This window comes from Chrysochloris asiatica, unplaced genomic scaffold (genome assembly GCF_000296735.1).
Source record: "Chrysochloris asiatica unplaced genomic scaffold, ChrAsi1.0 scaffold00305, whole genome shotgun sequence".
NCBI lineage: Eukaryota > Metazoa > Chordata > Mammalia > Afrosoricida > Chrysochloridae > Chrysochloris > Chrysochloris asiatica.
The window spans coordinates 594,310-606,418 of NW_006408823.1; the positions used below are offsets into that span (position 1 = coordinate 594,310).

The window sequence follows — 12,109 nt, forward strand, 5'->3', positions numbered from 1 at the left end:
TTCCTGATAAATAAATAAAATAAATAAATGCAACCCTTGGACATTTATTTTGCGTTTCTCTAGGGCCAGGCAGCTTTGAAGACAACTACTTTCACTCCCAAGTGGAAAATTCCTGGGCGGGTGGAGGGTGGAGAGGGCAGGAGACACAGGATGAATGATGGCTTTCGAAGACACCTGAGGCCTGGGCTCCCATTCACACCCACACACCATGTTGTTAGCCTTTGACATCTTGGCCCGGAAATGGAAGAGTTCTGAAGCCAGCAGGCACAGGGGCCTGGGTGCGGAGCGTCCACAAAGAGACGGTTGGACAGCTGACTGCTCTCAGCTCGCGCGCCCCTTCGAAGGCCCCTTCTCAGTAAACTACTGGCACTTTGTATCAGTTTCATAAATGCAAATGTGTGTGCGTGTGTGTTTTTACATAGAAAGTCGAGTCATGTAGAACATCATTATGTATACAGAGGAAAAAAAACCCCCACAGAAATATTGTAGTTGCCAAAAAACCTAAACAAATCAAAACAAACTAGTGTCTCGTGATAAAAAGCAATAAAAATGACGTCCTAACCCCAGCTTGTTGTTTTCAAAGTTCAGTAGCATCCAGAGCCACGGTTTCACCCGCGGCCTCAGTCCCACCCTGAAGGCACTTGTGACCCTCCACACTGCGGAGCGGGTGACATGGCGGTGGTGGAGGCGTCCTGGCAGAGAGCACGTGGGGAGAAACGCGGTTCCGCGCTCCACACGGAAGTCAGGCGGAAGGGATGACAGCACGCCACATCCAGGGGTGGCCCTGGGGGTACAAATGTTACTGTTTCAACGAGGAGAGCACCGTGGGCAGCCTCAGAGTTGTGTCACACTCCCTTGGAGACATTGAGCTTGGTGAGCTCGTTGGCCTCCTCCAGCCCCACCTCATCATAGTCGCTTTCCTCTATGGCTTGGCCCAGTCGAGACCTCTCTTCTGCTCGAACGGGCTCCTTCCACGGCCGCTTAGAAGACAGATGGATGTCCCTGGGCTGCGGGCTGCCATCAGACCCCACAGACGCCCTGTCCAAGTTCTGTACGGAAGGCACCAGGTTGGAGATCTCGTCGGTGGGCGACCGCCCGATACTGCCATCCACCTGGACCCGGATATCCGGGGAGATGGACAGCTGGTGTTGTGGCACGATCCCATTGTCCATACACTTGGGGTAGAGGTAGGTCTTCATCTGACCTTTCCCCTTGACGTTCACTGTCCCCCTGTAGTCAAAGTCGTAGCCCATCTTGCTCAGGACACGGTAGCTCTCTTCACTCACCTGGATGCGACACTCCACCCCTGTGGTGTCCATCCTGCTGGCGATGTTGACCGTGTCCCCCCAGATGTCGTACAGCAGCTTGGTGGTGCCGATGACTCCTGCCGTCAAGGGCCCGTGGTTGAAGCCTACACGGAGCTTAAAGTTAAACCATAGCATGTTGTTGTTGAAATCGTCCACCACGCGCATCATCTCCTTGGCGAACTCAAACAGGATGTGCAGGTGCTCCTGTGGGTGGCTGCTGTCCTGGCACTGGGCCGTGTTCAGCCCCGAGGCGGCCATGTAGGTCGCCCCGATGGTCTTGATCTTCTCGATGCTGCTGTAATCGGGCTTGCTCAGGAGCTCGTCAAAGTCCCCAATGAGCTCGTTCAGGACCCGGTAGCACTCCTTGCCCCCTTCGTAGTTCTCCTCGTAGAACTCGCTGAAGTTGACAATGCTGGCGAAGATGACCCCTCCGCTGTCATGGTTCTTGGAGTAGGTCTGGGAGACCTTGAGCTGCTCGGCCACGTGGTAGGGAATGATGTTTCTCAGCAGCCAGTCAGCCTGGTCTCGCATGCTCTGGATCTTGGTGCGGTGAAGATCCGCTTCCACATCACCGTGGTAGTGCAGGCGGTAACTGACTTCAAACTCCCGGTTCAGGAACCAGACTAGGAGCAGCTGGAGGAAGAAGACCAGCAGTGCCTCCTGGCCGATCAGGCTGGCTGGCTTCCTGCTGTCGTGTGGTAGTGAACCATTGCATGGACTCCCCTCAGAGCTGAGAGCAAAGGGAAGAGAAAGGACAGAGCCTTTTAAACGCATCTTACCGGGAGAGGTGCCTGCTCTGCCCTGCAAGGTCCAGACACAGGCAGGCTCACCAGCATCCTGCTCACCGTGATGTCAGGTCCAGTCTCCAGCCACCTGGAGCCATGAAGCAACCCACACTCATGGACCTGGCTGAAGATATGTTGAGAGAAACTAGCCTATTTTGCTTGTTAATTTCTTTAAGAAATGCACCCCCCCCCCTTAAATCACTGACTGAATTTCAGAAGTCTTAGCTTCTTGATATTTAAAATGATTTTTTTCCTTTCTTTCCCTCAACTTTGTAGTTTGCAAACTTTACAAACTATTACAACACTTTATTTTGAAAAACTAGCAAACTTGTAAAATTAACACCCATGTATCCTACACCTATATTCAATGCTTATTAAAGTTTTGCTACTTTGCTCTCCTCTTTCTACACACACACACACACACACACACACACACACACACTCCCTCTCTCAAGAAATTTCAGTCCGTATTCCTAAGAATATGGACATTTCCCTATATGATCAGACCATCAATATCAATTATATGTGTGCCTTAGATTTCTAACTCAACTTTGCTTTAGAAAGACTATTTTCCAGAAAATTGTTATATGTTCTCTTCCCAAATAAAAGTTTGGGCAAAATACCATTCTCCCCCTCTGGGCTAGTTCTGTTTTGCCAAAATCATCTAAGAGAACTTTCACATTTCTTAAAAGAGTATGTAAGATACGTACAACTACAGTGAAACTCAGACCGAACAATCAATGAAAAAGTCCCTGTTTCTCTTTGGAAGAAACCAGTATTAGAGTATCTTGAGTTCTACTGCACAGATGTGTTATAATTTAGCCCGAATCTCACTGATGGTCACTGGGGTTTTCCTGTGTGGCAATAAGTTTTCCTGTGGGACACATGCCTAGAGATGGAATTGCTGAATCACTGTAAATACTGGGCATTTTGGATTTTGCTAGGAATTTCCGAACTGTCCTTCTAAGAGGATGAACGGATTTTGAATCCCTCCAATTATCTAACCTGTTTCCCATGGAGCCACTCCTAGTTTTGATGGTGAGGGTTGGGGTCGGAAGACTGAAGCTTAGTGGGGAGTAGCATACTCTCTTTAAAAATTTATTTTTAAAATGGATATTTTCCCATTTATAAGGAGCTCTGGTAGCGTAGTGGTTACTAATCAGGCTGCGAACCGCAAGGTCAGCAGTTCGAAACTAACAGCTGTTCCGCAGGAGAAATATGAGGCTTTCTGCTCCTGTAAAGATTTACAGCCTTGGAAACCCTGTAAGGGGTCGCTATGAGTTGGAACCGACTCCACGGCACATAACAACAACAACAACAACAACAACAAGTACTACATGCTCATCACAGACAATTTAGGGGGAAACATTTTTGTTTTTGTCCAGAGATAATTACCACGAATATATGTGGACTTTTCCTTCTAGTCTTTGCTCTGTTTTTAAAAATGATTTTGGGATTGTTCATACCTATTGTGGGGGTCTGATGTATTTCTGAAGCACACAGAGCGGGCCAGTGGGCTAGGTCGGTACATAAATAGACGGATTCGCAGTTACGCAGACAGCTCCGTGACACAGAAAATACTGTTCCTGAATCAAAATGTTTAACCACTGAATTCACTGTTGCCTGTACTTCAGTCCTCAACACACACCGTGGCCATCAAGTCCATTTCCACCTCTAGAGGTCCTACAGCAAAGTCGAACTGCCCCATAGTACTTTCTAGGCTATAATAGTCTTTATAAAAGCAGATCTCCAAGTCTTTCTCCCGGCAGAGTAGCTGCTGGGTTCAAACCACCAACCTTTTAATTTGAAGTTGAGCACTTAACCACTGTGCCACTAGGGCTTCAAAAGACCACACTGCACTGTCTGGGAACTGACCCTGAGCCTCCCCACCGATGCTGCGGAGGAGGAACACAAAGTCCTCTGTGAAAGGAGCACTAGGCCTCACATTTCTTTTGCTAACATGCCTATCAGCTGAGCAAATGACAATCTGCCCTCAGAACCCTCTACTGCTAAGCAAAATAGTGATCCTTTTCCATGATGAAAACAGTTGGGCCCAGCACCTCAAGCCCTCTGGCTGGCTTTTTTTTCACTACTGGAGGGAGAGAACCTAGAAGAGAAGGAACTAGCCTTTCCATTGTTGTGAGCTCATCTTGGGGTTGATGCGTCCCCCTCCTGGTATCGTCTCCAAGGCTGTGCTAGTTAGCAACAGCCTCTGTACAGGTAGACATCGCCGCCGTGCCACCCCATCGAATGGCATCAGCCTGCATGGAAATGGGTGTCTGTCACCGGGTTTCCTCAGTCAGCTGCATTTCCCTCAGTGGCTGGAGTCAAGGCTCACCTCTTGGAGGTGGCACACGCCAGTCCTGCATGGACTGGGTGGGTGTGGGGAGTGGCAAGAGCAAAGCATGGGCTGGTGTGCAAGGGAAAGGCAAAACAGTGATTGGTGTTTTTTTACCTTCCTTAAAAGAAAAAGAGGTAGAGAGCAGTGAAGTCACTTGGCTGCTAAGCTTTCTCCACCGCAGGAAGATGAGGCAGCCTGCTCCATACAGGTTTAGTCTGGAAACCTGAAGGAGCGGTCAGTCCTGCTCTGTCCTGTCGACGCGGTGACAACAGGTGTGCTTGTTTTTCGGTTAAAAGAAAAATAGTTCTAATAAACAAAATTTATAGCTGGTACCCAAGGTGGCTGATCCGCAACAGAAGATACTGGCACCAAGTACACACAATCATGACTTCCAACGTGCAGCCTCGATTGCTTACTCAATACAGGAGGGACACAAGCTACGATCCTATAACCAAACTCAAGCTGCAAAGGTCAGTTCCCCAAGGAGAAATCAGATGTGACTGAACGAATGTGAGAGTCAATTTATGGTTTGATAATTGGATACTGCATCAAATGAAATTTAAAGTTAAACAGACTGTAATCCATTATCACTGAGAAGAGGGATTGAAAGATAGAAAATAGAAGGGAAAAAAATAATTTGCCACTTTAGCTAAACATGGTGTTTGTTAGCATTTTAGCATATTTCATTGTAATTTTAAATGTACATCTAGGAGTGGGCAAGGGAGTACCTAGGAGGGAGCACAAGAAGCCCTTCTGAGGTGTCTGAGAAACACTTTTGGGGCGCTTTTCCCTTCCATTGCTGTGGGTCCATTTCAACTCCTAGTGACTTTATAGGGTTTCCAGGGTTGCCGTCTTTACAGAGGTGGAGTGTCACATCTTTCACAGAGTGGCTGCTGGATTTGATCTGTTGACCTTTCTGATAACAGCCAAATGTTTAACCACCGAGCCATCAGGGCTCCTTTTGGGATGTTGATACTGTTCTACTTCTTGGTCTGGGTGGTGGTTAAACAGATGTGTTACTTTGTGAAAATTCATAGAGCTGTAGTCTCATATCTGGGACCTTCCTATATAAATATTACATGTCAACAAAAAGTTAATTAAAAAAGAAGAGTCCTATGTGTGTTACTTGTCAGGACTCTAGTTCTGATCCTAGTCATAGGGACACTATGAGTCGGAGCCAACTGGACGGCACCTAACAACAACTGTCAACAGTTTTAACCCTATACAGGGTTGCTAGGAGTCAGAACCAAATGGATGGTACTCAGCAACAACATTTATCATTATAACTACAAACATAGCCCCATAGCCACTCTGTACCAATATCTAAACACCCACAGGTATTTTTTCATTATAAAAACAAAACAAAACCACTCATAAACTCATGATATTACATCATTTTGGAGTGATCTTTTACCTTTTTTTTTCACATGTTATAAAATACCTAGTTGTAGCTACAGTCTGTTTGAAGTTTCACACGTGTCCCAGAGTGCTGCAGCAGAACTTTCCATTTCTTCATCAGATTCAGTAACTAAGTACCTGCATCAGAGTTGACTGACTTTCTTTATGACTGACAAGTGAAGCTGCTCATGCATTTCACTATTATCACTGTGCTGAATTGTTATTGGACACACAACCTTTTCTAGATGTGGAGCTATTTCCTCAGGAGATGAGCAAAAATGCAATCGTTAGATTAAAGGTCATGAACATTTTTGTGACTGGTTTTTACAGATTGCCAAACTACTTTCTGAAACTACTGGATTGATGCATGACAGAAGAAACCTAGCTATGGAATCAGGGAGGTCAGGGTTTTGCTACTGCCAAGGACTAGCTGTGTGATTGCTGAACAGTGCCTTGCCCTCTCTGAGCTTCAGTTTCCTCATCTGTAAAATAAGGACAAAATCACCTATGGGCAAAGTATTATTACAATGTCATCGGCACCCTTATTAGTAAAAGATGAAATTGTGAAGCTACTATGTGATGACCTAGCCTCCAGCTAGGTCTATAGACTTCTGAAGGCAATGTTTCCATCTCTCTAGCCCTTCCTTGAAGAGTTCTGTACTCTCTGATTTACATCTTGTCTACACAGCAGTTTTGGCATTTATAAATGTTCCTTTTAAACATTCTTTGAGTTTGGGGAACAAAAAGAAGCCAGAAGGGGTAAGATCAGGGCTGTATGGTGGATGAGGTAAGAATCCCCAGACAAATTCGTGTAGGACAGCCCTTGGTAGCTTTAAAGAATGTCAGGCGTCCTGTCATGATGAAAACATTTCCTGGCCTTTTCCTCACCAATGCAGTTTTCAATTGTCTTCAAATTTCTTCCTAATAAGCTTCTGTGATCATCCTGTGTCCTTTAGGAAAATCTATTCAGATGAACCCTTTGGCATCCCAAAAACCCATCACATAACCTTCGGAGCTGACTTCTCTGCCGTGCTTATCTCTGAGGTTTTCCCAACTTTCCTTAAAATGCTGGTTCCAGCTAAACATAGCTGTTCCATGTGGGACGGCATTCCTACAAGCTTGTAGCAAAGTTTCAAAGATTTGAGAAGATGTCCACTCGAGTTTTATGAAAAAACTGACATTAGCCCTGACCTAAAAACATTTTTTCCCTCGGCACAAAAAGTATCCTTTTTCTTGTGAGCATCCAAGTGAGACTCAGACCGGTGTATGACTGCAGCCACCCACTGATGGCAGAGACAGCTTTAAACACGCTTTGCCAGGAATGAACCTGTGCATGTATACTGGACTCCTAGCAGCGATACGTTTTAACTTACTCATGTATCAGATTACTGAGAGGATTAATTAGACGTACATTTTAAATGCCTACACACAGGACTGGAGTCCTGGTGTGGCTCTGTAAGATAAGCAACAAGACACAGAACTACAAACCACAAGGTCGGAAGTTTGAGCTCACCAGCTGCTCCATGGGAGAAAGATGAGGCTTTCTGCTCCTGCAAAGATCTAAAAAGTTTTGGAAACCCTGTATCGGGCCATTATGAGTTGGAAGCAACTTACCGGCACTTAACCATAGTAACCCACTGCTGTTGAGTCACCCTCGGACTCGTAATGACCTTACAGAACAGAGCACTGCCTCACAGGGTTGTCAAGAGGATCTTTGCGGAAGCCACTTTTTCCTAAGGAGTGGCCACTGGGTTTGAACCACTGAACTTTCAGTTATCAGTCACATGCTTAACCACTGCAACCTAGGCTCCTCTAAGTGCCTAGTGTTACTGGTGTTAAGCGTCATCCAGTCAGTTCAGACTTAAGCGGCACTGTATAGGGTTTCCAAGAGTGGCTGGTGGGTTTGAACTATTCACCTTGAGACTGAGTCCAATGTTTATCCTACAGTGCCACACCAGAACTCCCAGTGAAACAGGACCAGTACCTGGGAGTTAATAAAAGTCAGACACCACTTGGTGTGGCGCTGTGGGTTAATGCGCTGGACTGCAAGGTTGGTTTGAACTCTACGGTTGGTGGTTCAAACTCACCAGCCCCTCCTTGGAAACCCTATACGGGTCGCGATGAGTCAGAACTGACTCAAAAGCAGTGAAAAACAACAACAATTCAGAATGCAACACACCCTTACTGTATTTGTCACTGCAGCTCTCTGAAGGCACAATTTAAAGACCAACAGGAATTAGTTGTTGTTGTTGTGGTCGTGTGCTGTGGAATCGGTTCCGACTCATAGCGACCCTATACAGGGTTTCCAAGGCTATAAATCTTTACGGGAGCAGAAAGCCTCATCTTTCTCCTGTGGAACAGCTGGTAGTTTTGAACTGTTGACCTTGCAGTTCACAGCCCGATTCATAACCACTATGCTAACAGGAATTAGGTAGTTACCTAAATCGGCAATGACTTCACAGTAACACTGTTTGTTACACTTCCATGTGTATCTTCTACCCATATTGCCTTTTTTTGTCCTTCATCTACTTTCCTATGTCTTAATTAGCTCTTTATATGATAGTAATACAACTCATTGCTGTTGATTTGATTCTGACCCATAGTGACCCTATATAATGTTATTGTACTCTTAGTGACCCCTATAGGGTCTCCGGGGGCTGGTGGGTTTGAACTGCCGACCTTCCGGGTAGCAGTCCAGTGCTCATCCTACAGCACTACACCACGATTCCTAATTGAACAGTTGTTGTTAAGTGCCGTTGAGTCAGTTCTGACTCACAGTGACCCCCTAATAGGGTTTCTAAGGAGCAGCTGCTGGGTTTGAACTGCTGACCCTCCTGGTCACTCATCCTACAGTGCCACACCAGTGGCACAGATACTTTTCTCAGTCTCCTTTGACTTTCTGTCTGTCTGTAATTTCTTCAGCAGTATTTTCTTTTGTGGTTAATATTTCAAAAATTGGAATGTTATGTCTTGAATACTTGGTAATTATTTTTTTCAAGATTTTACATGGTTACATTAATATTTTTGCCTCTAATATTCAGAATTCATTTTGATATTCACAGAAAAGTCAGGGCTTAACATTTATCCTTTCCAATTTCTCATGAGCAATTTCAAAATAAGAGACCTGGTGTGGTAGTGCAGAATAATCAATGGACTGCTAACCATTAAGGTCAGAAGTTCAAATCCACCAGCCGCTCCTCAGAAACTCTATACAGGGTCACTAAGAGTTGAAACTTACTCTAAGGCACTTAACAACAACACATCTTTAGATTTTCTTTGTAATATGCAAACACTTTCTTTTTCCAGAGATGACATTTAACAAGTCAGTCTTGTCCATGTTTTCTCTTTTTTTGGTAATATACACTGTTCATTTTATTCAAGATACACTGCTTTCAGGAAGCTGGGAAGCAGCAGTGCTGACATGGTTACTCTCATTCATTCTGAGACAAAGATGAAAAGCTTACCTGTAATTCTGCACTGTATCCAGGTTTGCAATTACTGTGGAGCTGAAGTGAAAATGCAGAAAAGTATTAATATACAAGAGCAGAGAAGACAGTGCACAGGAAAAGTGATTATACAAGCAAATTTCCTTTTTTTTTTTTTTTAATTCAGAAATCAAATCAGACAGCTCAGGATGATTTTTATTACAGTTTGATACTATGTGTCAACTTATTAAGAATAACAACAGGATACCAATAGTTACGTAGCCCAGAGGCCTTTGGGTCAGCCATGGAAAGTAGGCACAATCATCAAGGTCAATGAGCTCAAACAGAAAAGCTATCTACAGCATCTGTTTTCCTGTTTGGACTTATTCATGATGTGCTATGGGATGGAGTCTGGGATCAAGCACAGACCCTGGTGCCTATTAAGAAAATAAGGGAGTCATTTCAAAAAGAACTGCTGAAGACTTTGGCAGGTTACTGTCATTTGTAGAAAACGTGCCCTAAACAACATCCTGTAAGTCTAAATCCTACTGAAAGAGCTAGGTAGTTCTTTAAAACACATTCACAGTGAAATGCTTCTTCCAAGCAGTTACGTAAAAACTGAATACTTACAAGTTGTTACTGATAGAGAAAACTTAAAAGAGCTCAAGGTATTACTATGAAATGCCTCAGTAAGTTGTTCATTGTATGTGTTATATTACTGCATTTTTGGAGGTGTGGCGCTGTAGGTCCACAAGATCGGTTTGAACCACAAGATCAGCGGTTCAAACCCACCAGCCACTCCTTGGAAACCCTTTACAGGATCGTTATGAGTCAGAACCAACATAATGGCACTTAACAACAACAAAACCACCTATCTAGTAAAAAGAGGTCAAAAGTCACAAAACCACAGCGGTGGTGGTGTGCCACTGATTTGGTTCTGACTCACAGTGACCCTGTAGAGAATTTCTGAGGCTGTCAATCTTTACAGGAGCAGAAATCCCCGTCTTTCTCCTGTGGAGTGGCTGGTAGACTCAAACCGCTGACCTTGTGGTTAGCAGCCCAATGCATACCCATTATGCTTCCAGCTGCAAATGTATAAGAGGAAAGCTGAGTTCTTCTTCCACAGCATTCTCAGAGGTCTGGGGTGGCGCTGGGGGCTAATGCGTCAGACTGCAAAGCCATTTGAACTGCAAGGTCGGTGGTTCAAGCTCACCAGCTGCTCCTTGGAAACCCTATACAGGGTCGCTATGGGTCAGAATTGACTCGACGTCACTTAACAACAACAACAACAAAGTATCATGTTTGGAGTCCTGGCGTGGCGTTGTAGGGTAAGCCCTTGGCTGTAAGGTTGGTTTGAACCACAAGGCTTGCAGGTCAAACTCACCAGCATTTTCAGTAACTGATTTTTTAGAAGCAGATTGAAAGGAGGGAGGCCTGGAGGCGCAGTGGTTAAAGATCTTGGCTACCGAAGGGTCAGTGGTCAAACCCACTAATCGCTCTGTGGGAAAAGGCGAGGCAGTCATCTTCTGTAAAGATGTGTTACCTGGGACACCCCATGGGGCAGTTCTCCTATGTCTCAGAGCGGTTGCTATGAGTCAGAACTAACTTGATGACAGCAAAATTTCTTTTTGGTTCAGATTGCAAGGTCTTTCTCCCAAGGTGCCTCTGGGTAGACTAGACCACCAAGCTTTTGGCAAGCAGTTGAGCGTGTTCATCAATTGCTCCATCTGAGGACCCCATATTACCCTTGGGGCACTTTGTTCATTTCCTGACTGATTTTTGTAAGTTTCATGTTGAGACAGGAGTATGTGCTACAGGAGTGTTGGTTCTAGCACTGAGGTGTTACCTAAAAGGCCAGAGATACCAGGACAGCCGCCTACCTGTCTGGACATAGGGACATGTAGAGCAGGAGCAGAGGCCCAGCCCCAACGATGGTGGCCAGTGAGGACCGCATCCAGGAGCTGAGCTGGCAGAAGTTGCAGTACTGTACCACAGCGATCAGGATGGCGCAGCACACAAAGGTGGTGAACTGCAAAGAGACAGATCGGGTCAGCACCTGCCGTTCTCCACCTCGGCTCTTCATTTACTGCTTTTCTGTTGTTGTTTGAAGTGCCATTGGGTCTGTTCTAACTCATACAGACCCTATATAGGACTCCCAAGGAGCAGCTAGTGGGTTTGAAGTGCCAACCTTGAAGTCCAGTACTTATCTTGCAGTACCACACCAGGAGTCCTATGTACTGCTTTAAGGGTCTGTATTTAAATGTCTATCTCAAGTAATCAGGCTTATTAAAAAAAAAAGACTAAGGAACCCAGCACTACAACCACTATCCAGGACAGAACTGTATTACCCCAAATAGGCTAAGCACTGGACTGATAACTGCAAGGTCAGCAATTCAAACCCACCAGTGGCTCTCAGAAACCCTATACAGGGTCGCTAGGAATCAGAACCAACTCGACAGCACATAACTAACACCACCACCAAGATTGTTGTTAGGTGCCATCGGTTCGGTACTGACTCATAGTGACCCTATGCACAAAAGAACGAAACACTGCCCTGGGCCAACCTCACAATTGTTGCCATGCTTGAGCCTATTGATGCTGCCACTTTGACAATCCATTTCGCTGGGGGTCTTCCTCTTTTTCTCTGACCCTCTACCTTACCAAACATGGTATCCTTCTCCAGAGACTGGTCCCTCCTGACAATATGTCTGAAGTATGAGAGATAAAAGTTTGGCCATCTTGGCCTCCAAGAAGCACTCTGGTTGCACTTCTTCCAACAGATCTGTTTGACCATTCAGTGTTCCCATGTTCTATTCGAACAATTGCCTCTTGGTCCATGTACAGATTCCTCAT

The 12,109-nt window shown here is 45.3% G+C and overlaps 1 protein-coding gene across 1 annotated transcript in view; it reads right to left on the reverse strand.

Annotated features, from left to right (window-relative positions):
* Positions 1 to 845: 845 nt before the first annotated feature.
* Positions 846 to 12,109, reverse strand: part of ADCY9 (adenylate cyclase 9) — a 150,675-nt gene continuing 139,411 nt past the window's right edge. The window contains exons 8-10 of the mRNA XM_006874904.1: positions 11,137 to 11,285; positions 9,296 to 9,337; positions 846 to 2,037 (exon numbers count right to left, since the gene is read on the reverse strand). Coding sequence (XP_006874966.1) covers positions 846 to 2,037; positions 9,296 to 9,337; positions 11,137 to 11,285 — 1,383 coding nt within the window. The remainder of the gene's footprint in view (positions 2,038 to 9,295; positions 9,338 to 11,136; positions 11,286 to 12,109) is intronic.